A 25,110-nucleotide genomic window follows, 5' to 3' on the forward strand; every position below is an offset into this window, starting at 1 on the left:
AATAAAAGAGCAGATTTTTTGCCAACTGTGTAGGACATCTCTGCTTGAAGATAGCAACATTTGTGATTGTATGTTCAGTGTTTCTGAAGAGATCCTCGCTATGAACCATTGAGATTTTATTTCGACCACTGAGTTTCCAATGTAACACCAACTGTGCCAACGGGAATCACTTTTCTTTTTATCAGGTGGATTTCGAGATTTCGGAAGCATATAACTGATCATTTTATTTAAATTTTGACTAATGTCCAATAGTACTAAAACATAATACTTTTGTTTTTATTATCCTCTGGGGATGCTCGATTTACATGGTTTTCTTTACTAACTTATCAATAATATAATTACAAATACTAGTTGGTATGATTGCTAACGTTGCTTAATTATACTGACACTGGTTACTTTGCTTTTTTTTATAATTAGTAGTACGATGACGATTGCAGAGGGTAGAATGTAACAATGCTGGATTTGTCATGAGTATTATCCTATGATGAAGACAATAATTGCAGAAGCAATAAATAGTGACGAGTATTGTTCGTTTCGCAAGCGGCGTAGCACACTGGATAGAATAGTATGTTTAGTTGTGGAATGGGAAGGGCGGAATGTCTCTGTGGTAAAACTATGGCCTGTAGAGTGCTCCTAATGGTTTTCCTGGAGGATCTTCTTCGATGACGTCTTGTTGAGCACCCGAATCACGCTCGCTCGGTTGGAGATGTTCTTTTTACCGTTGGAGCTTTTCTTTTCGATTCCTTGGTTCTCGTTGACCGACATGTTCATCATCGGACTGCCAGCTTTAAGCCGTTGTTGCTATTAAAATGATTTTTTGTTAATCCTCAACTGTAAAAACAAAACGAGGTGTATTACTCACTTTACTATTGCTGCATCCCTTGTCCCTGTCCACGTGCTTGTCTTTGTAGTCCATAGCGTCCTTCTTGTCGAACATGCCGAGACCTATCGCTTTGTGTGGTGACTTGTCGATCAGCTCCTTGTGGTCCACATGGCCGTCCAGGTACGCGTCGCTCTGGCTTCCAGCCAGCTCCCCGTACTTGTCCTTGACTTCCATTTCGTACTCCATGCTGGCGGCGGCTGCCGCTCGTTTGGCAGCTGCTGCGGCCACACTCTTGCTTCCAATGTGGTAATCGTTGTGGTTAACATTTGGCATTTGCGAGATGTCCATGATCATGTTCTCCTTCTCCGGACGTGTTATGATGTAGTTGACGCAGATCACTGTCTGATCGCTCATATTTTTCGTCTGACAGACCATCGTACAGCAAGTCTGGATCCAGAAGTATCCGGAGTTTTTGTTTAGGATTCGGTAGAACGGGGTCAATACTTGACCTTTTTGGATCACTGTGGAACGTAAATGAATCGTTAATAGAATGATTTAAACAGGGTGTCGACTACCTGGAAAAACCTGGAAAGTCAGGGAAAGTCAGGGAATTTCATTTTGGACCTGGAATGTCAGGGAAAGTCAGGGAATTTTGATTGAGGTCAGGGAAAAAAATCACAAAACCCAATATTGAAAATTTATAGTGATTTTTTAAAAATTAGAGCAATATACTAAACTAAGGATACTTATGACAATGAAACTCTGAACCAATTCTAATATATTGAAAAAGGACCAATGAAGGAACTGAAGCGTAGGATCAGAATTAATATAGCGTTTTAGCTGGTGATCAGACTGCATAGCCGATAAACAATACTCCGAGGCAGTTACAGTCGACAACAACCTCCACCAGCAAGCTATAAAGCTTATTTTTTGTGTGTCCGTTGGCAGTCTCTATAGCAGGGCTGGTAGCGAGTCACTTTTTAGTGACTTTGTCACTATTTTGAACCAAGTCACTAAAAAGTCACTATTTGCATCCAAAAGTCACTAAAGTCACTATTTTTCGGAAAATGGTCACTAAAGTCACTATTTTCGCACCGCCGTTTGCAAAAAAAACTTCAAAATAAAAATTTGTACCTACCGTTATCATCAACTAAATCAAATGCAAATCTGTTAGCAAAATATATAAATTTGAGAAATTGCACCTATAAAGCTGTTGTTGAGAAGGGACTCCACGTTTGAAGTCTATGCTTACCCAATTATTTGGATATTTTCAACCCATTATTGAATGCATTATACTCTTGAGCACTTTACGAAACTTGAGCAACTTTGTTAGGTTCTGAACTATTTCTCTCTGAATATAAATTCAAATAATTATCATATTTTTATATGAATTCAAATAATTTGTATACAGAACTTTTTTTTTTCGAAAAACGAATTTAGATTATTTTATTACCTAATTTTCACGTAAGTTTGTCTAATTATCAACAATTACAACAAAGCCGTAGGTGAACAGGACCATCTAGAAGGGATGTGATACTTATTGATATTTTCTTTGCTCTTTTTCAATGTGGTAAAATCATGTAAAAAATTGGAGACAAGCCAGCCTAGTATTGAGAGCAGGATTGAAAGTCTCCTTAATAAAGATTAAAAAAAAAATGTAAAAAAAATCAGTTTTATTACATGAAGTGCACTGGAAGAGAAAACGTCCAGTAAATTGTGATAACAAAAATTGATATTTTTCGCGTAGTTGGCGCGAATTGGATTTCAGTCGGCGCAGATTTGGCACCGGTCGAAACTTAGATATGGTAAAATTCATGTTATATCTGAGTCCTGGTAATTTTTTTAGTAACAGCGGTTCACGGGCAACCGAGATTAGGGGCTCGAATAACAAATGGTAAATGGGCACTGTATGTATTTAAATTTGTTATCTTGTCTTGTCTTGTTTTAGCATACGCACAGTCAGTATTGAAAAGCATCCTGGAAATGTCGGTTTTGTTTCCGAGCACTTTCTTATCAGCATTAATATTTGCAGCGTATCATAAATATGACACAAATATTAAAACGGCCAGGCCCACCGTGTAGGCTTGAGAATGGGAGGTAATTCATAACTCCCCGGCAATCAGATTATTCAGTAATGAATAACATGATGATCAATAATGATCAACAAAAAGTTTTGAATTCACGAAAAGAAGAAACGGGGACATCCGTACCAACCGAAATGAAAAGGTGACGTTGGGAGTGACATTGCTAAGAAGATTAGTGTCACTCCTTGCTGATCAAACTTCTAGGGATTTGTTATTATTGAAAATGTTATTTATTAATTATTAAAAATCACTCTCCCTAGTTACGGTGAAGATGGCCAGCAGTAGTAGTCCTCATGCTTTTCTAATTTTTGTCTTTTCTTGATTTCTGATATCATTCTAGATAAGGATTTGAAAAAAAATATGATACATATCACTAGTAAGCTGAGTTGCATTTGCATTGCTAACTACTAAACATTAGTTTCCAATCTACTACGAGTTACACAGTGACAATGCAAATGCAACTCAGCTCACTACCTGTTCAATACTTCATACAAAAGTCACTATTTGGTCACTTTTTCTGCATCTGAAAGTCACTATTTTGTCACTTTTTTCGTCATCGTTGGTCACTAAGTCACTATTTTGAACGGCATTTATCGCTACCAGCCCTGCTATAGACTAAAAGTCTACTTCGGCCCTTTTCATGTTCCCCATGGTAATCGAGTTTGTTTCTATTCATCACTAAGCAATAACAGATGTTCCAAAGCCACGTTGCTCAAATGGTCACTGTTGAGACCTGATCCAAATATTTTTTTAATATCCCCATTAATATTTTAGATTATGGTATCTGTTCCATTATTAATAACATGCTCCTATATCAATAACATTCGCAAAACAGACAGTTTAGGCTCAATTTGTGTCGTGTTTTGATGTTTTCCGACGTGCTCACTGCTAAAAAAAATCACAAAAATGAGAAAAAACAATGAGCGCACCAATTCTTAGTTTTCGAATGGTATTGATTTGGGTACATGGTATGAATTCAAGGAGCAGTTTCCCTATTTAGTTTCAGTGGTTTTATGTCGGAGTCGTTTTGAATGTTTTGCAGTTTTTCATTAATAGTAGCGTTTGAGTCATGTTTTCCCATCAAACAAAAGATATTCTGAAAATAAGTTCGAATACTCAATGACCAATTGCGAGAGTCATTCCTTATGAAGTTATTTTGATTTACTTATGATGTAGGAAAATTTCATTTTATGCGATATATGTATCTTGATAGATTTAAATTGCTGACTACTGCTAATATCAGTCAGTGACTAGTAACCAACTATAATGAAAAACCTAATATATCACATTACCTTTTGAAAAAAAATGTAACGCCCAAATGTTTGAAAATTATCTAGTGAAAGCAGTGAAACTCAATCAAATTGCTGAAATAGGCCATAGTTCAGAACCGTTCAACCTACAACCAACAACTAGATATTTGGAAGCTTGTTAAACGAAAACCCCGAATAGTATTTTTGTTGACCTGTGACGGCACTCTACAGCATCGGCATAATCTCCAAACAATATTCTGTAGGTAATTTTTTAAAAACCTTTCGGGAATGATGGGCTTATAAAGTCATTGGTCGATCCTCACGTTCTTAGGTGGTCAAATTAATGGTCATGTGGAGAAAATGATTGTGGATAAAAGCATCATATGGTCTACCTCATGTACGTATGTGGCGATGGTCTCAATTAAACCAAATTAAACGTTACTCTGTACTCCATAATTATGCTCGGACACAAGAGGAGGATATATTGTTGTCAATGGTAATGTTTCAGTTGTTTTTTTCGCTGTTTTTGATGTTTATAATACAATTTTATCAGGAAGTATTCTGGTAATTTTTGAGAATTTACTTCAGAATTACTTCAGAATTCTGAAACATAAAAAAAAAACCCGAAGGATTTAAACTTGGTAGATTATATCGTATTCATGTTTTAATTGAATGTCTTCGTGAAGGGATTCATATAAAAATATGCAAAGGAATCTTCTAACATATTTCCACAAGTTCTTCAAAATACTCTATTTTGATGTTCCTTATTTAGTTTTATTGCTTGTTGCAATTGTCTGACATCTAGTTGATAGTAGTTCAACTTTCTATAAATAAAACAATGCTGGAACTCCAAGACCATTTTTGAAAAACATCTAAAAATCGTAAAAAAAAGAGTAGGTGTAGCTCCCCTTAGCATTTGAGACTGGTTATGCCCTTTCTTAAAAAAACAAACCTATTGTTTTTTTTTTTGATCTTTCTCCTGCTTTATTTAATCCGTAGGCCACAATTAACCAAATGAAACGACCTCAGTGTGTTCAGACCAAATTATTTAAAGTATTGCAGTGGTTAGAATGTTTTGCTGGGCTTACTATAAGTGCTGCATAGATTTATGTGAGCTTGTAGGGATTACGTTCTTGATTATCTGGAAGATTTCAAGCAGTCCTTAACTATTTTTTGAAGTCCAAATACTCCACAGAGAGTGAATAAGAATTCTTACTCCGTAAGTGTACTTGAGAGTTAATGAAGGTTCCTCGATATTTACGAAAATCAAAATACCTAATCCGTAAGATTTTTTAACGGCATTAGAAGATTTTCTAGAAGCTTTCGCACGATTGTGTGGAAAGAGTTTAAAAGTCGTGTCAAAAGATACAAGATTTCACACAAATTTCCAGAAAGATAATGAAAACTTCAATGATTTGAAGAAGTCCGTCAGCAGTATTGGAGGTCTATTGCGACTCCAGGGAGTCCGTGAGAATTCCCAATGGTGGATGAAGGCACCAGAACTTATAACATTTGAGCCAATTTTGGAAAGATTTGAATTATGAAAATCTTTCAGAAGTTCTGCGTACTTGAATATTTGTGAATGACCAGAATTGCCTACGATATTCTACAAATCCCTAATGTTCTGTTTCTAGAAGTGATTAGGCTTCCAGTAGCTCAGGAACTCATATGGACTTCAAGGATTTACACATGCAGAGATTTTCATACACTTCTGGGAATTGAAAAAAACACACATTTTTCCTACCTGGAATTTTTGGAGGAATGGTCTGGAAAGTCAGGGAATTTTATTCTCAGATTTGAGTCGACACCCTGTTTAAATTAGCAACGCATTAACTTACATTCACTGTGGCTTTTCTTCAACTTGGAAGCATCCTGTCCGTGACACAACGTGTACACGCTCTTCCCATTTAGCTCATCGGCCGTATAGTCAAGGAAACTGGAAATTCTGCAATAGCCAAAGGTATGTTCTTAAATTGATAACAAAAATCGGGCCCCCACCTCCAAAAACCTACCTATTTTCGCAGTGAATGATCGTGAGATCCAAACTGGTCCGGAACACAAACATATCGGATTCCAGTTTGATCTCGTGCAGCGACGGTGGCGGCAGTGCGATCCCAATGCCGACCATCCCGATCACAGTTTGCTTCTCGCTGTGCTCCTCCGTCGAATTGTTCTTCTTCCGCAGGTGGCACAGCAGTAGGATAACTCTATATCCGGAGGATTTGAAATGGCAACCTCGCTTCGTCAACGTTGACTTCATTCGCACGCAGAATGCTCGGTCGTCTCCCTCGAATGTCTCCCCTGGAAGAGCTTTGCTTTCCTTCACTATCTTCAGCACCGTCTTCTCCGGCGGTTCGTCCGAATAGCCGCTGTAGTAGTCGGAGTTCTTTTTGACTCCAAGCTGTTGCTCCACCTCGGCATGATCGCCTTTGTGGATATAATCGAAGATGCTACTACCGGTCATCTCGACCTGCGAGAGCCCAAGGTAGATAGAAACCGTCTCCGAAATGTACAGAAATCGTCCGTCGTTTCCCGTAGAAACAGCGAACCCGTCCAACGATTGCAAAATGTGCGTGCCCAGGTGGGTCTCGAACATTTCGTTAAAATACTGAGGTGTTGTGTAATTCTGGAATCCGATCGGTTCCTTGTTCCACGACGGAACACCATTCTCGCTGAACTCCTTAAGCTTAAGGTAACTGATTGTCAACCGGATGATGGATGCCTTGTCCAGTTGTGTGGTGATAGCCGACGGCAACGGCAGCATCTTGGCCAACTCGTAGAATTCGTAGTTCTCCTTTCCCCGGCGAGATCGCGCAGCGTCACGGGACTTCTCCTTGCGCAGCTCGATCAGACCCGGTTCCACCGTCGCCAGGTTGTTGGAGACGGCCGAGTTGTGCGACTGGATCGACGAGTAGGTGATTGGGCAAAAGTCCTGCCCGGACACGATCCACGAGTGGGGGAAGCCGGAGTTGGTCATGCTCAGTGCGTTGGACATGATTTGCGACGAACGGTGGAAGTTGCTGTACTCGACTTGCAGCGAGGAGAATGGGAACATAATGCTGGGGGCGGGATTTGAAAAATTAAGTTCGTGCGTTAGACAAGTGGATTTAATTATGATGGTTCAACATTTTGGAAGACGATTTCGAGAATAAAACATGAAGAAATGGTGAAAAAATCTATCAAAGTTTCATAGATTGGATATATGGATCGGATATATTTGGATATACGTGGAACTACCAAAGATTTTTTTGTGAAAGTTAAGAAGAATTTCTCGATGAAAATCCGAAGAAATTTCAGAAAATGTTCGGATCTCATGCCCGTCCGAAAGGATAATTACTCGAACGATTTACTATCGAATTTCCTGGTTTTTAATACATGGCTATTATTCATAGGTTTCTGGAGATGTTGCGAACGGGAATAGGGGTGTTGCCCAAAACATATAACCGACCAGTTAAAATTATTCTTTGAACCATTTTTGCAATAGAAGGTCTTCCTCATCAAGCCATCACCATCAATGGTACCGTCATACTAACCAGAAAGACCAATAGAATCCTGGGCATCACAGTCGACAGGCGGCTGACTTCCCGCGTTCATCTTAAATGGGTCCGGAACAACTTTTCGACGTGGATCAACATGATCAAATCTATCTTCTGACGGAGTACGACAAGTGACCACGGCTATGAATCGCCAATGTCATCATCAACAGTCGACTTTGGGTGTTAGAATTGACAAGCATGAACCTTCCGAACGTCCTCACAACACTTGTACAACATTCAATCAAGCCATCAGAATTATTTCCCATCGACACAGGCAGACGCTGCATCAGCCGAAACCATCATTCCGGCTCAAGGCTTCCGCCGCCGAGCAGCTATAATGACTGCAGCCTACGTGAACGAGCGAACTACGCACTCAGCGCCCAGTCAACACAAAATCGTATATCATGCAACTTAAGATGCTAAAGTGGAGGCGATATACGTACATATTGTTGATGGCAGTACTGCGCTATTCAGCATCGCGAAATTCACTGAGACGCTCACGACCAAAGTGCATTTGCTCAAACGAATTTGCGACATGCAGTATCACGATGGGGACAACATAGAAGAACACTTGTTGGAGTTCGTTTGGAATTTGTTTGAAAAGCTGGCTAACGCTGGGACAAAACTCGATGAGGATCTTCAGGTGGTTCTAGTGTTTCGAAGTTTGCCTAGTTCGTTCGATGCATTGACGACGATACTTGAGAACCGAGCTGATGATGAGCTGCAGCTTGTAAAAAGGAAGATTATGAACGAAGTGCACAAGCGGCGGGAATCATCGGTGGCGGATTCGGTTGTTTTGAAAGCGGACGATAGGAAGAAAAATGTTGTGTGTTATCATTGCGAGAAGCCCGGCCATAAGAAGAGAAATTTCAATCTGTGGCTGAGGCAGAAGAAGGACGAGAGTGCCGGTAGTTCGAGCGGGAGCGGGCAAAGTGATCCGAAAAAAGTGTCGAAAAAGCAAGCGAAGACCAAACTCGCGGCATCGGAATCGGACTCATTTGCGTTTATGGCCAGTGCGTGTTCGGTGAATGACTGGATTGTAGATTCGGGAGCGAGCTCGCACATGTGTGCCAATCGGAAGTTTTTCGTGTCGTTATGTGAACCGCGTGCAGACACTCCGAAATCGGTGACGGTTGCCGACTATAAACGGGCAGTAGTGAAAGGCGTCGGGGGAGCTAATGACGAAAAAAGATTTCGCTCAGTGAAGTGCTATTTGTTCTTGAGCTTGATGTGAATTTTGTTTCGGTCGGGAGGCTCGTGCAGAAGGGTGCTCGAGTTATTTTTGACAACAAGTTGCGAAAGGGGATAGAGTTGCGACGGTTGCGCCGTCGGACAAAGGTCTTTATCATCTCCAAATGGTTCATCGGGTGAATGCGGGTGTCACACAGAAGGCTGTATCCACGAGTGGCACAGGAAGCTGGGGCATTGCGACGTTTAAGCTATTCTGGAACTGGAACGGGAAGGTTTGGCAACTGACATAATGGTACAGCAGTTTACGACAGCATACACGGTAAAACGGAGTTGGGGAGCGCAAGAATCGTTCTCTGATGGAGATGGCGCGGTTTATGATCTGATCATGGATTGCATTACCGGTACTGGGCTGAGGCGGTTAATACAGCCAACTATCTGCAGAACATATTGCCAACGAAGCCGGTGCAGGAGACGCCCTTTGAGATTTGGTACGGGACTAAGCCGGACATGAGTATGATCCAGGTGTTCGGTTCGGAGGCGTACGTGTTCATCCCGAAGGAGAAGCGGTCAAAGCTGCAGCCGAAGGCGACAAAGATGACGTTCGTCGGATACTCCCAGCAGCACAAAGCGTGGCGTTTTATTGACTTGAAGACAAACAAAATCGTTTTCAGTCGAGATGCTCGTTTCTTGGAGTTGGGAGAGAAGGTTCCGGATGCGATTGATGATGATGTGGTCGAGTTGCCGCAGGTACCAGCGAAGCCAAATAGCACCGAGGAGGAGTTGGACGACGACGGTGAAGATGAAGAATGTTTTCGAAGTTTCTATAAGGAGTAGCTGGAACACGGATTTGACGATTTAGGTAACCAGAGTGTGTATGAAGATTCCAGTGGAAGCGATGTGCCATGCCAGGGTGACGACAATATTTCAATCCAGGAGGAGCCGGCTCGCGTCCAGGAGGAGCAATTCGCAGATACACCTCGCCGTTCTGAAAGGTCAACGAAGGGAGTTCCGCCTGAACGTTACATCCCAAAATAGCACCAACATTTCAAAAGGGCGTAACTGCTTTTGTAAACAAAAGCTTCTCATGTCGCTGGTGGGTTAATTTGAGCCCACCCACGCAATCCAACACCACTGATGGAAGCATCGAATCCTCTTCTTTCATTTAATGGTGCTGGATTGCGTGGGTGAGCGCAAATAAGCCCACCAGAGACGTGAGAGGCTCTTGTTTACAAAAGCAGTTTCGCCGTTTTGAAATGTTGGTGCCGAAAAGTTCCTTTGGAGGCGAGGTGAACCGGCCCAGGGCCGGAAACCTCATTAATAAAGATAATAATAATAAAGTTCCTTTAAGAGTACATTTTTCGCTTAATCAGCTTCACAGAGCTGGGAGCTTTTGGAGCTTTTGGTTCCTTGGGATGGCTGATGGCAGGTTGGCTCAATGTCAGCAGGAAGAACCTCGGAGCTATCAAGAGGCAGTGAGTGGTCCGGAGAGTGGCCATTGGAAGGCTGCCATGAACGACGAGTTGAAGTCTATGCAGCAGCTGAAAGCCTGGGAATTGACGACTTTGCCGCCAGGGAAGAAGATGATCGGATGCCGCTGGATCTACAAAAAGAAACAGGATGAGCATGGTAATCTTACACGGTAAAAGGCAAGAATAGTGGCGCAAGGTTTCAATCAACGGCACGGCTTGGATTACGACGAGGTGTTCGCTCCTGTAGCGAAGCAGGTAACGCTGCGGACGCTGTTGACCATCGCCGGACGTGATCGAATGCAGGTTAGACACGTTGACGTGAAAACGGCAAACTGAAGGAGACTATGTATATGCGGGCACCACCAGGACTGCAAGCTGGAAGTGACAAGGCACGGTGTGTTGGTTGCGCAAGAGCATTTATGGATTGAAGCAATCAGCCAGGGTTTGGAACCAAAAGCTGACTGACGTTCTGAAGCGACTTGGTTTCAAACAGGCAGACGCTGATCCCTGTTTGTACGTGCAAAAGCGGAATGGCAGCACAGTGTACATCCTAGTTTATGTGGATGATATGCTGATCGTCACATCCAACGACAAGGAGTACGATTGAGTGATGGAGTAGTGAAGGCTTTGGCAGGAGAGTTCCAGATAACAACGCTTGGCGAGGTGAAACATTTTTTGGGTTTGAGAGTGACAAAGAAGGACAACGCCTACTGCTTGGACCAAAAATGCTACATCGACAAGTTGGTTGGACAGTTTGGACTGACGGAAGCCAAAGGATCACGGATTCCCATGGATGTCGGATATTTACAGCGAAAGGAGGAGTCGGAGAGTCTGCCGAACAACGAAAAGTTCCAGAGCCTCGTCGGCGGTTTGCTGTATTTATCCGTCAATACCCGGCCAGATATTGCCATAAGCACGTCGATTCTTGGAAGGCAGGTAAGCAAGCCAACGAATGCGGACTGGACGGAGGCAAAGAGAGTGCTGCGTTACCTGAGGGCGACAAGCGAATTGAAGCTGGAATTGGGTGCCAACGAAGGAGAACTTCAAGGGTATGCGGACGCGGACTGGGCCGGAAATGTGAAGGACCGTAAATCGAATTCGGGCTACCTGTTCCGTTTGGGTGGTGGCACGATTTCGTGGTGTGCCAGGTCAGCACCAGTTTTCCGCTTGAAATTTTGTGGAGATTTTACAAAAAATATTTCAGATGCAAAGAAGTGTTGCCAATTACATTATTTTTCTTAAAAAAAAAATAGCATTTTTCTCAAAATACGTATATTTTTTTAAATTTCTCAGCGGATTTGAGTTTATCAGGCAATTTCCTGACAAAAACACTTAACACACTACCCAGGGCAGTCGCGGGTTAATCATTGATGTGCCGCGAAAGACAACTCTTGATTCATACTTGAGTCCCTTTTTTTGGTCTTAAAATGTATACCTGCTTTTAGATTTGAATCTTATAAGTAATGATTAGGTTTGAATACTAATAAACGAATGACTGAAGAACAACAAATTTTAAGAAGTAAAAAGCCTTCTTTAGGTATCAGAAACAGAGGAAAATATGAATGCTGAACTGTGCTGGTCGTCAAAATCCATGTCCAATCCAAAAACAATATAAATCCAATTGGAAAATCTATCCGAAATCCAACCCGTATCTAAACCAAATTCAAACCAAAGCAAATCAGAATCCAGAAAAAATGCGTTGACACAAAAGGTATTTTGTGCTGCCCCAATCTTAAGAGGGGTAATTCTCTTCAACAAGAAATCGTACAAAAAGTTCAGGATTTCTATCGCGAGGCAGGGCAAAAGGCAGGGAAAAAAGAGTACAAAAGCGTGCGTGAAGGGGGAAAACGGGTGCAGAAGCAGAAGCTTTAATTCTAGCGAATCTGTCTGAAATATATGCCCTCTTCAAGGAAAAAATGTTTTTTTTTACCAAATTGGATTTATCAAATTCGCCGAACATCGGCCGCCCGAATGCGTTTTAGCAGGAGCAGCAGGCACTCATACAGTATGTGTATGTGTAATCCACGAGTACTTCAAACTGATGTTTACGGGAGCAAAACTTGATCTCATTGAAGTTAATGGAATCAAAGCATTTCCCTCGTTTAAAGATCTATTAAAACTGAACCTTTGTAGCCCACCATTAGAGCTTATTGAGCAAAATGCAGTCATGTAAGTACTGTCATAATGTTGGTTTTTCATTACAGCACCCAAATGAGTGCTATAATGAAATTTATGCAACCCATTTGAGTTGCATAATGGTCACTACATCACCCATTTCTTTGGGATGGAAAAGTAGGCCGTTTTATCAATCAAAGACAAACTATAAACCAGGTATTACGATCAGGAATTGCAAAAATAACTTTAAACCATTAAAACATATTCAGTGGAAATCTGGCATCACTAGCCTCAAAAGAATTATGTGCTGCAAAAATATGTTTTTTTTTTAAATTATTCGAATAAAACTAAAAAAAATACAATATCATAGTTGTTTACCTTTACAGAACAAATTGAACGATATGCTGAATGAAAATCTTCAATTATACCTAACTAAAACCGTCATAACTCAGCAACTGCTCATTTTACTTTGTAACGATAAGTGTTTCTGACAGGAAATTGCCTGATAAACTCAAATCCGCTGAGAAATCAAAGAAAAATTTATACGTATTTTGAGAAAAACGCTATTTTTTTTTTTTTTTTTATAAAGATAATGTAGTTGGCAAGACTGCTTTGCATCTGAAATATTTTTTTGTAAAATCTTCACAAAATTTCAAGCGGAAAACTGGTATTGACGTTTTTTGTAGCTTTATCAGGGGCGGGGACATCGATTATTGAAAATGGCATGTTCTTAAAAATCTTCAAAAACGGGGAGGAGTGTTTGGCCAGAAGGGCGGCTCAAACGGTCAGATCAAATGCTTTTTCGAAATGTGGGCCTAAAGTAAGTAGATACACCTATTTTTGTTGGAATTCATAATATTCACCTGCAAGTTTTCACTTTTTCTCGGTCACTTGGCGTGGAATTAATTACTAACACACCTACTCATTCACTCACCAAACCTCTTACTAACTTACTTACTTATTCACTTACTTACTCACTCACACATTAACTTACTCGCTCATTTACTGACTCACTCAATACTCATTCACTCTCTTTCTCTTAATAACTTGTCCATTCACTCACATACTCACTCTCTCATTTACTCACTCACTCATTCACTCACTCGCTAACTCACTCTCTCACTTAAGCAGTCACTCATTCTCTCATACGATTATATCTTCATTTATTGGTTTATCGCGTTTGTTTACTCATTTATTCATACTCTAATGAACAATAATCTTCCATTCACTTGTTCGTTTACTCACTTACCCACACACTTGCTCACTCACTCACTCACTTGCTCAATCTCTCACTTACTCATTTACTCACTCACCCACGCTCGTGGGCAATCTGCACCCTCATCAACTAGCATTTTAATCGGATTCCACATACACTCATATATTTATTACACGGTACACTGGGGTCCCTTTTTACGCATTTTAGTTTTGGTTGTTTTTGGCACTTGGAATTAATAAAGGTTAAAAATTAGGTGAAATTGAAAAAGTCGTGGAATTTGAGGTGATAGAATAATTGATGAAAATCAACCGCGTAAAAAGCGAGCTTGGTGTATATGAAGGTCATGTTATCCTTAAATCTGTTTTTATATCACAATAAAGCAAAAAACAAAGTAATTTGAGTGGTTTCAACAAATCAAATAGTTTATACCGGCTAGATTGGCAAAATAGATTGTATAACATTTCACCGAAAACTATTTCGCGGAATTCATTTTCGCGGTTGAACATTTCGCGGAATAACATTTGGCGGTTTGTACCTTTTCGCCGAATGACTTTTGGCGGAATGTACCATTTCGCGGAATGCACCATTTCGCGGAATATTAATAATAATAGCCTTTATTCATTCAGCATTCCCACAATTATTACCTGCGAGGTCTCTAAGCCAAGTGACCATTTTGTATTGCGATCGTTTAACACGAGATCAACACATTGAAACTTTTATAAAAGCTGAAAAAAAATTTCGATAAATTTCCTAGACAGCTGAACCCAGCCTCCTTCAGCATAGTCTTGCTTGGCAGTCGCGTATCTTTCCGCACTACAAAGGAACGCCTCCCAGAATATTTAGAAGTAGTTTTCAAAATCTCAATTGCCCCTTATACCGAGCAGATGCATCCATTTAAAGAAGGCGTCCCCCCCCCCCTTCGCCTTATATCGGACAGACGTGTTCTTTTAGAGAAGGCTTTAGCAACTTCTTTCGCCTTATACCGAGCAGATGTATCCAATTAAAGAAGGGGTTACCCTTGTCTTCGCCTTATACAGGGCAGACGCCTTCTTTTAAAGATGGCATTATCAACTCCTTTCGCCTTATACCGAACAAATGCATCCATTTAAAGGAGGCGTAACCCCTCCCTTCGCCTTATACCGGGAAGACGTGTTCTTTGAAAGAAAACCCTGAAGCCCTACCCCGACATGTGCGTCATCTGGATTTGGTTCTAAAATGTAAACAACAGTGTTAATTCTCTACCACCTTTTTGTTATGGCGAGGCAATTTTTATGCACACTTTTGTTTTCGATATTTTATCAAAATTAAACACTTAATCATACAGCAATATAACGATGTTGTATGCTTGAATTTAGAAGAATTTATTTGCAGTAACTAACCGAATACTAACCGATGGTATCGGAGCTGAGCTCATCAAGATGGGCCCGGAAAAGCTGGCCACTTGCCTGCACAAACTGATAGTCAGAATCTGGGAAACCGAACAGCTACCGGAGGAGTGGAAGGAAGGGGTTATATGCCCCATCTACAAGAAAGGCGACAAACTGGAGTGTGAGAACTTTCGAGCGATCACCATCCTTAATGCCGCCTACAAAGTGATATCCCAGATCATCTTCCGTCGTCTGTCACCATTAGTGAACGAGTTCGTGGGAAGTTATCAAGCCGGCTTCGTTGACGGCCGCTCGACAACGGACCAGATCTTTACTGTACGGCAAATCCTTCCAAAAATGCCGTGAATACCAGGTCCCAACGCACCATCTGTTCGTTGATTTCAAGGCGGCATACGACAGTATAGACCGCGTAGAGCTATGGAAAATTATGGACGAGAACAGCTTCCCTGGGAAGCTTACCAGACTGATCAAAGCAACGGTGGATGGTGTGCAAAACTGTGTGAAGATTTCGGGCGAACACTCCAGTTCGTTCGAATCGCGCCGGGGACTAAGACAAGGTGATGGACTTTCGTGCCTGTTGTTCAACATTGCGCTAGAAGGTGTCATGCGGAGAGCCGGGTGTAACAGCCGGGGTACGATTTTCAACAGATCCAGTCAATTTATTTGCTTCGCGGATGACATGGACATTGTCGGCCGAACATTTGCAAAGGTGGCAGAACTGTACACCCGCCTGAAACGTGAAGCAACAAAAGTTGGACTGGTGGTGAATGCGTCAAAGACAAAGTACATGCTTGTGGGCGGAACCGAGCGCGACAGGGCCCGCCTGGGAAGCAGTGTTACGATAGACGGGGATACCTTCGAGGTTGTCGAGGAATTCGTCTACCTCGGATCCTTGCTAACGGCTGACAACAACGTTAGTCGTGAAATACGAAGGCGCATCATCTGTGGAAGTCGGGCCTACTACGGGCTCCAGAAGAAACTGCGGTCGAAAAAGATTCGCCACCGCACCAAATGTGTCATGTACAAGACGCTTATAAGACCGGTTGTCCTCTACGGACATGAAACATGGACAATGCTCGAGGAGGACTTGCAAGCACTCGGAGTATTCGAGAGACGGGTGCTTAGGACCATCTTTGGCGGTGTGCAAGAAGACGGTGTGTGGCGGCGAAGAATGAACCATGAGCTCGCCCAACTCTACGGCGAACCCAGTATCCAGAAGGTAGCTAAAGCCGGAAGGGTACGATGGGCAGGACATGTTGCAAGAATGCCGGACAGCAACCCTGCAAAGATGGTGTTCGCTTCCGATCCGGCAGGTACGAGACGGCGTGGAGCGCAGCGAGCGAGATGGGCAGACCAGGTGCAGAACGACTTGGCGAGTGTGGGGCGTATCCGAGGATGGAGAGATGCGGCCTCGAATCATGTATTGTGGCGTCAAATTGTTGATTCAGTGTTATCTGCTGTTGATGTAAACTAAATAAATGAATGAATGAATGTAGACGTTAAAAATGCGTACTTGAAGGGGGTTTTGCAAGAAGAAATTTGTATGCGTCAGCCCCCGGGTTATTCAGTGTCGGGCAAAGAAGAACTAGTGTGCAATTTGAACCGGAGTCTTTACGGAGGCCGCTAGGGTCTGGAACTCGATGGTGAAGGAAGTGTTGATTGGTCTTGGGCTCCGCCAGTCGGAAGCGGACGCATGCCTGTTTATCAAACGATGCAGTGGCGGTGAGTGGATTTATGTGTTGATTTATGTCGACGATATGATTATCGTCTGCAAGAATGGACAGCGGATTACACAGCTGGAACGAGAACTGCAGCAGCATTTTGAAATTTTTTCCCTCGGTGAGATGCAGCTGTTTCTTGGCATTAATGTAACGAAGGATAAGCAGGGTGTATATTCTTTGAGTCAAAAGTGTTTTATTCATGAGGTTGCGGATCGATTCGGTCTTGCTGGTGCGAAGACGTCTAAGTACCCACTAGATCCCGGGTATGTCAGACTGGACGCTGGTGAGCCACTGGCTGACAACATTCAATATCATAGTCTCGTCGATGCGTTACTATACATAGCTACGAATACAAGACCGGACATATCAGCGGGGATCTCGATCTTTAGTAGAAAGACCAGCCAGCCTGCGCAACGGGACTGGCTTGAGTTAAAGCGTGTGGTGCGCTATCTTGTAGCCACACAAAACCATCAGCTAAGCACAGACAAACAGACGTAACACCAGAAAAAATACCATCGACCATGACTTCAACGATCAATTTGAATTTGATTGATTGCGCGTTTCACAACTAGAGGTGCTAGCGTCGTAATCCTTCGAACTTGACATTTCACTCCAGCGCCTTCTGGTGACAATGTCATACGAAACATTGTTTCGTGTAACACACTCGCAAGATGGTGGTAGAGAAGTTGAGCGATGGATTTTTCAGAAAAATGTTCAAGCTGTTACGTCTGTTTGTCTGTGAGCTAAGGTTGAGCAGTGACCGTACGAAGAACCTTTCGCTGATCGGGTACAGCGATGCCGACTGGGGCGGTGACACAACTGACCGGAAGTCCACCAGCGGATTTGTATACTTGGTCGGTGATGGAAGCGTAAGTTGGGCAAGTTACAAGTATTTATTTGCTCGAATTACTACAATGGATATGATCTGTTTTTTAAATGAAGGCGTGTGCTTGGCATAAGGCGATGGTGGATGTGACCCTTTCTTTAAAAGTAGATGGTCACCCGGATTAAGGCAATGATTGATGTGACCCCTTCATTAAAACTAGGCGCTTGCTCGGATTGAGGAAAGTATGGATGTGATCACTTTTTGCCCGGATTAGGTCAATGGTGGAAGTGATTCCTTCTTTAAAATTAGGCGTTTGTCCGGATTAAGGCAATAGTTGATGTGATACCTTCTTTAAAATTTGGCATTTTCCTGGATTAAAGCAATGGTGAATGTGATACCTTTTTTAAAAGTAGGCGTTTGCCCACAATAAGGCGATGGTGGATTTGATCCCTTTTTGCCTTTCTCGTATACTAAGTATACGGTAAAGGCTATATGATCGCTCCAAAAACAAACTTTTTATAGAAGGCCCGGAGACCCATAGTGTTATATCCGAGGAGTTTTTTGATTTTTTTCAATTTATTATTTATTTTTTATTATCCCCCCCCCCCCTTTACATTTCGGAGACCGGTAGGACAAAATGTTAATTAAATATTTGTAACGACCTTATTAATATTAATTAACGTATTTGTTGTATACGGAAGGTCCCTAGGTTGGACCTGAGGGTCGTTGCTTCCAGTCCCATACCCTTGACAGTTACCTTCGAAGCACTGACAGTATAAAGATAAGTGAAGAACTGAAGTTATTTCAAAATTCATGGAAATATAGAGTTTAAAAAAACAGATGGGCTTATTCTACGAGTCGAGTGACGTGAGGTGAGTCGATTTTAGCAATTCTCACGTGAGGTGACCATGTTATTCAAATGGGGCTATACGACTCTTCTCACGTCATTCGAGGAGTCTCACGTCACTCCACTCGTAGAATAAGCTCAAGATTTCATTATTTACCTTTCTTTCTACTTGACTATAAAGACGCTCGTAAAACCGTTATAGATTTTTGTAATCATCAATTCCCTGAAATTCGCACTGTGAGAATGATTGATCAATTACATTCAATCGTTTAGTTGATTACTGTATGAGCTGTACTGGTTTTAGGCAACCTTCAGCATTCAGTAGCTAAACTAAGTAAAGTTGGATTTTGATTCAAGAATCGCTATTCATATAGATTAAAAAAATATACATTCAGAAAAGAGCATACATATTAGGATCATCTTAGCTCCAAGCTATACCTTCATCGAGTTTAACGCAACAAAATCTAATAAAATATAAAACAACTTAAATTTGGTTACCATCAGATTTTACGTTTGATAGTTATCATAAACCTCATCATCTTGCACAATTATAATGGATTAATCAGGATTTCCAACAAAATGTTCTAATCATTATTGGTATTTGAATCATATATCACATAATCATGAATCTTGTAACTTTTGAATACATTTCTATGAAATCGGTGTTCATAGAATACAGGAGCACACTTTGTTGTTCATATAAACATCACCAGAAGCGGAACAAATCTGTCAACGAGATTTACTATTCCGACGGACATTTTTATCACCAATTCCATCAGTGAACCGAAAATCTCGGTATCTTCAAGTGAAAGATAATGCGCACCAGAGGTGTGTAAATGGACAATAAATTTTCTGTGTTTGAAATGCCAACATCGAAATTCGGGAGCCTGTGCAGCACTTTCTCCGTGGTGTTGTAAAAACGAGTGTTTGCATTACAGAACACACCATTCAAATTCGAAGATGCATACATTATGTTTATGGGTTGTCTTTGAATTAATTTGTTCGAATTTCAGGGAATTCCACCAGACCAAGTTTAAAACGTTCTACGACATTTCTGTGAAGGAAAAATATCTGAAAAGAGTTTCTGAAACATATTTAAAAAGATTATGTTAATTTGCCAAGTAGATTTACAGATTGCTAACTACTTGCATATTTTTTTAGTTAATTTCATCTGGCCTATTTTAATTGCTATATAGGTAATGTTAGTATCCACATTAAAACTCGAGTTCAATTCAAGGTAATTCCGCCATAAATCACATTGATCATTGTCTCGAGAATCTCAGAATAAATCAGAAATTCAGATTTCTACATGAACATCGATCACTATTGAAACAATCACCAAATGTCCCCGAAAAATCCCCATCCGAACACCGCCCGAGAAAAAAAATCCGTTTTTCGATGTTTGCATTTCAAACAGAAAACGCTAATAAGGCACCGCGCGAGACAAGTGACGAAGCGCCGATAGTCCTCCAAACTTGATACTTACGAATTCAATTCCAGCTTGGACCGCTTCGCTTAGGCAATTCGACGGCACCTCCGGTCACACCAAGACCTCAGAACTCGGCCCTTAGATGGACCAAACTCGGATCACTTTCTTCCTTTCGACACTGAAGAACACAGAACACACACCGCAGCAGCAGCAGCAGCAGGACCGTTGTAGGATACTCGACTGAAAGAGGGACTACACGCTCGGGTTCAATTGCACATTTTCCCAAATTTGAAACGCGTTCGGTAGCGCGGCCAGTGAACAAACGAATGACGGTGATGCTCTCGCCTGTGCGGTGGTGATACGCGCGACAGTGGACCGCGGAGAGAGTGTGGTTCATCCATCCTGATGGTGTTGATGAACAACCAGGCTGATAAGGCGCGCTTTCGTTCTCTTGCGCACTGGCCGTCTTCCAGCCGATCCATGCTTGTTGTTATGATTCATTCCTCTTTGGGAGGGTGGAAAATGGTGATTGCTGATGTGTTGCCGCTACTGGGATGGTTCATCACGCATGCCGCTGCAGAGCAATATGGGCGTAGATGGGATTCCTTCATCGAGCATTTTTTTTTTGCTGGATTGGTGATTGGAAGCATATTCCTATTGGAGTGTTGGTTTCTTGTTGGATTCACTTGATCTTTGAATTGAAGTCTTTTCCATGGAAAATGTATAATATACGGCAGGCATGACCTAGAAGAAAATGTTATATTAGAAACAGTAGGTGGACTGAGCTTAAACAAGATTATCAATAATAATAATAATGATTATTATTGATTAGTTTATGATCATCCCCGTAACGCTGGGTAGATCTATCTTGGCACATTGTCAGCTACAGGCAAATCCTGACCCAATGAATACCTTCCCCTATATCCAACTACGTAGTACTTATGGGGGTGTCGCTGAGTCGTGGTCCTCCCATTAAGTAAGTACTACATCAACACTTCTTTCCCCTCTCAAGTTACGGTGAAGATAAGCGTGGCCAAGTGTCCTCATGCTTTTATGATTTTTGTCCTAGATTGAAATCAAGGACCACACCCACCTTGATTTCTGATAGCAATCTGGATAGAGATTTCAATAGCAAAACATGAGTATCTTTAGTGTTCAATCTACAAAGTACACCGTAACTATGCTATGCTATGCTATTGTTGATTAGTTTATGTCATTTCTTATCTTCAGTGATAATCTTTGTTATTCACGCGGAGAAAATTTTCTTAAACTCAATGATATTTGGGATATACTGCCTCAGGATGTCTACTACCTAGAAAACCTGGAGTTATCAGGGAATGTATTCTCACTTGGAAAAATCCTGGAATTATCAGGGAATTTCTGACACAATGAGGGAAATTTCAATATATGGGGATTTACAAACCTTCAAATCAAATCAAAAACCCGGTTGGGTGCAGAAATAATTTCCGAATAAATTCCTGAAGGAATTAATTAAAATTTCCAAAGCAATTCGTAAACGAATTTCCCAAGGAATTGTGTGACGCTTGCCAACAGTCAGAATGAACTCCACAGGAATCTGAAGGAAATTTCCGTATGAGTTACTAAAAGCAATCCAAAAGAATTCCAGAAGAATTTTAGTTTTCATCACCAAGATTGGTTTTACACTACCGGTACCGGTACTTTGGTCCATACAAACCGGATGTTTGCCACGTGAACGGAAACGATAAAGACAATCTCATACTGTAGTACTTGCGAACGAATTTCTAAAAGAATTTTCAAAGGAACTAACTCCTGAAGGAGTTTCCAAAGGAATTCCTTAACCCTTAAATGCGCAATGTTGTTTTAAATCTACTAACCGAAAATATGTTTAATGACAATGGTTTTAATAGTTGCTTATATTAAACACATTTTTGATGGTTTCTAAAAAAATCGCCCTGCGCCTTTACAAAACACTGGATAAAAAAACATTTCCGAGGAAATTGCTAAAGGGATTTCTAAAGAAACTCGTGAAGGAACTTACAAAGAAGTTCCTGAATGGTTTTCTGAAGGGAATTTTCGTAAGAAGTGAGAAAATTCCCAAACACATTTTCGGAACAACTCCTCAAGAAGTTTTCTAAGGCTTCTCTAAAGAAATTACCGCATTGAAATCCAAAGGAATTCTTAAAGAAACTCCCAAAAGAATTCTAAAACAGATTTCCGAAGAAATTTCTACAGGAATTCTTGTAAAATTTTTAAAAGAATATTTCTAGATTGCTTTGAGAATAAGACGTATGTGCAAGAGAGAGACTCTCTTTATTCACGATCTCTCTCGCTAATAGAAGGACTAGTTTTGTAGTTCTTGCCATGGGCGTAGCCAGGATTTCGAGAAGGGGGGGGGGGCAACTTTTTTGGTCTTCTAAATCGTAGTTTTATAGTAGTTTTATAAAAACACATGAATATTAACACATGAAACCAAATCCAAACCAAATCGAAACAATAATGGATTTAAAAATGCGTGATTTATTGCTCATTAGATATTTTTAAATAAAGTGAGAAAAATATTAACGAACTTAGAATTCAGAAAGAATATAAAATCGGCTATAACAATTACTATAAAAATCCTGCATTCTTCCATAAGTTTAAGAAAACTAGAACCATGCATCTGAATTTCAAAACAAATCCTCTCTGAAATAATATTTATTATAAAATTGGCAGAAAAATTAATATGCAAGCTTTCTCCAGGAATTCCTTCGACAATTGCTCCTGGCATTCTATCCGAAATTCTATCAGGGATTCTTTAGGAATGCCTCCAGCAACTTCTTCGGCAGTGTCTTCAGGAATTCCACCATAAATTTTGCCGAATTGATCCGAAAATTCCACCATTATTTACTCCAAGAAATTCTTCACGAACTTCTTTATAAGTTCTATAGAATTCCCTGCAATAATTCAAATAATTTCGTGCTGTTTCCCATAATTTTTAAGAATAAGAATATTCCGTGGAAATTCCGCAAAATTGCCAGTAAACATTCCTGAGAATTTCACGAAAAATCTTCGAATTTGTTGTGTAAATTCCATAAAATTTTCCGTGAATTGTTTCGAATAATTTCTTGTGAAAATTTCAAAGAATTTCTCCAGGAATTCCACCGGAAAATTATACAGAAATTATACCGAAAATTAAATCAACAATGGAATTTTCGGAGGAATTCCTAGATTAATTCGCAATGAAACCCTGAAAGAATTCCGGTGGAAACTTCAAAATTTCCACTGGGAGATCCTCCAGGAGTTTCTCCGAAAATTCCTCCTGCAATTCTTCCAGGAGTTCCACCGGCATTTCCACCAAGAATTTCTCTAGGATTTCCTTCGAGAATTATTCCGGTAGTTCTATCGGCAGTTCCTCTGAAAATTCTTCCGGGAATTTCGGCAGAATTGGAATTTATTTAGGCTTCTTCAGAAATTTATATAGATTTTCCACCAGAAGCTCCTCCGAGAATTTCTCTGCGAGCTCCTCAGGGAATTCTCCGGGAGGTCCTCTGATGATGATGATGGTCCAGCTACAAACCCCAACAAAGGTTTCAGCTAGACGAGATTTGTCTATAAGATGAATTCTCTTGTTCCCGGAAAGCTTTCGGTAATTTCTTCCGAAATTCCTCCCAAAAATTCCCTCCGAAGGTCCCCCCGAGAATTCCACCAGCAATTCATCCGGGAGTTTCTCCGGAAATTCCTCCAGAGATCCCCAGAAGCTATTCCAGGAAATTATTCAGGCTTTTTTCAGGAAATCATTCAGGCTTTCTTCAGAAATTAAGCTGGAAATTCCTCCCGAAGTTCTTCCGATAGTTTCTCTGGGAGCTCATTCGGGAGGAAGGAAAAGGAATTCTTCTAGGAGTTCCTCCTGAGATTCCCCCGGGAGTTCTTACGGGAGATCTTCCGGCTTCTCCGGTAGTTCCTTCGGGAATTCCTCCGGGAGATCCACCAGCAGTTTCTTCGAGAATCCCTCCGGGAGTTTCACTGACAGTTTCTCCGGGCCTTTTTCTGAAAAGGAACTCCTGGAGGAACTCCCAGAGTAATTTCCGGAGGAACTCCCGGGGGATTTTCTATAGGAATTTCCGGAGAAATTATCAGAGGAATTCTCGGAGGAACTGCCGGTGGAATTACCTGGAGGTATTACCGGAGAATTTCTTGGAAAAACTCCTGGAAGAACTCCCGGAGAAACTCCCACAAGCACTTCCGGAGGAATTCCCACATGGTAGTCCTGAAATAATTCTTAGAGAAGTTCCTAAAGGAATTTGCGAAAAAATATGTGAAGGAATTCCAAGAAAAATACCAGGAGGAATTAATGCAGAAATTCCCAGATGAAATCCTGAAAGTATTCCCAGATGAATTGCTGAAGAAAATCCCTGCGGATTGTTCCGAAGAAATTTCTGGAAGAACTCTTGGCAGATATCCGAGTAAATTCCGAGTGAAGTCCAGAAGGAATTCAAGTACACTTCCGCGGAAAATCTCCCGGAGAAATTCCTGAAGGAATTCCTGGAGAAGTACCTGAAAAAACTCCCGAAAAAATACCTGTAAGAATTTCTGGGGAAATACTTGGACGAATTCCAGGAGAAATTCATGAAGATATTTCTAGAGGATTTCTTGAAGGATATTCTGAAGTAGTTGCAAAAAGAATTCCAGATTGGAATGCTAGATGATTTCGCTATTGAATATTTGGAGGTATTCCCGGAAAATTTCATGGAAGTAATCCCGGAGGAATTAAAGGAAGAGTTCCGAGAGGAATGCCCGGAGAAGTTCCTAGAAGAATTAACGAAGGAATTTCTTATAGATTTACAAGTGAAATTAGGGAGTTAAATCGGAGGATTTCCGTCATAAATTTTTGAAGAAATTTTGAAGAATTTTGGGAAGAAATTCCGTATGTATTCTTGACGGAATTCTCGAATGCATGCCTGAAGGAAATGCCGGATTCTTCCTGTATAGAGAGAGAATAGCCGAAGAAATATCTAGAATTTCCTCGTGAATTTCCTAAAGAAAATTAGTGGGGGGTTTCTAGATAAGGAGGAATTACAATTACATGAGAAGAATTTTCGAACGATTTTTCAGAGAAATTTGTGGATAACTTTCCGGAAGAATTCAGAAGTTCCCAGGGGAGCTTCTAGAAGGATTTCAAGGAGAATTCTTGAGCCCGAAATGTTTCGAGTTGTTTTGAACTTTCATATATTATGGATCCTGGATGCCCTAATAA

At 41.0% G+C, this 25,110-nt stretch overlaps 1 protein-coding gene across 2 annotated transcripts; it reads right to left on the minus strand.

Moving 5' to 3' along the window:
- Positions 1-223: 223 nt before the first annotated feature.
- On the minus strand, positions 224-20,279 carry LOC134207898 (protein trachealess). Of its 2 annotated transcripts, none has more exons than XM_062683935.1 (5): positions 19,953-20,279; positions 6,170-7,216; positions 5,996-6,093; positions 863-1,344; positions 224-801 (listed from the first exon to the last, which is right to left on the minus strand). In XM_062683935.1, the coding sequence occupies exons 2-5, from the start codon at positions 7,210-7,212 to the stop codon at positions 634-636; spliced, it is 1,791 nt and encodes a 596-aa protein (XP_062539919.1). In that variant the 5' UTR covers positions 7,213-7,216; positions 19,953-20,279; the 3' UTR covers positions 224-633. The 2 variants fall into 2 exon arrangements, with proteins under 2 accessions (XP_062539919.1, XP_062539918.1); XM_062683934.1 differs by having other exon boundaries at positions 5,996-6,102; positions 19,953-20,275.
- Positions 20,280-25,110: the final 4,831 nt, after the last annotated feature.

Source organism: Armigeres subalbatus, chromosome 1, assembly GCF_024139115.2.
Source record: "Armigeres subalbatus isolate Guangzhou_Male chromosome 1, GZ_Asu_2, whole genome shotgun sequence".
Classification (NCBI taxonomy): domain Eukaryota; kingdom Metazoa; phylum Arthropoda; class Insecta; order Diptera; family Culicidae; genus Armigeres; species Armigeres subalbatus.

Bases quoted from the DNA above. Each gene is read 5' to 3' on its own strand.
- LOC134207898 (XM_062683934.1), bottom strand. From the start codon at position 7,212: ATGTTCCCATTCTCCTCGCTGCAAGTCGAGTACAGCAACTTCCACCGT. The intron at 6,103-6,169 runs GTAGGTTTTTGG...TGGCTATTGCAG, and splicing joins ATCATTCACTGCGAAAATAG to AATTTCCAGTTTCCTTGACT. The intron at 802-862 runs GTGAGTAATACA...TCATTTTAATAG, and splicing joins AGGGATGCAGCAATAGTAAA to CAACAACGGCTTAAAGCTGG.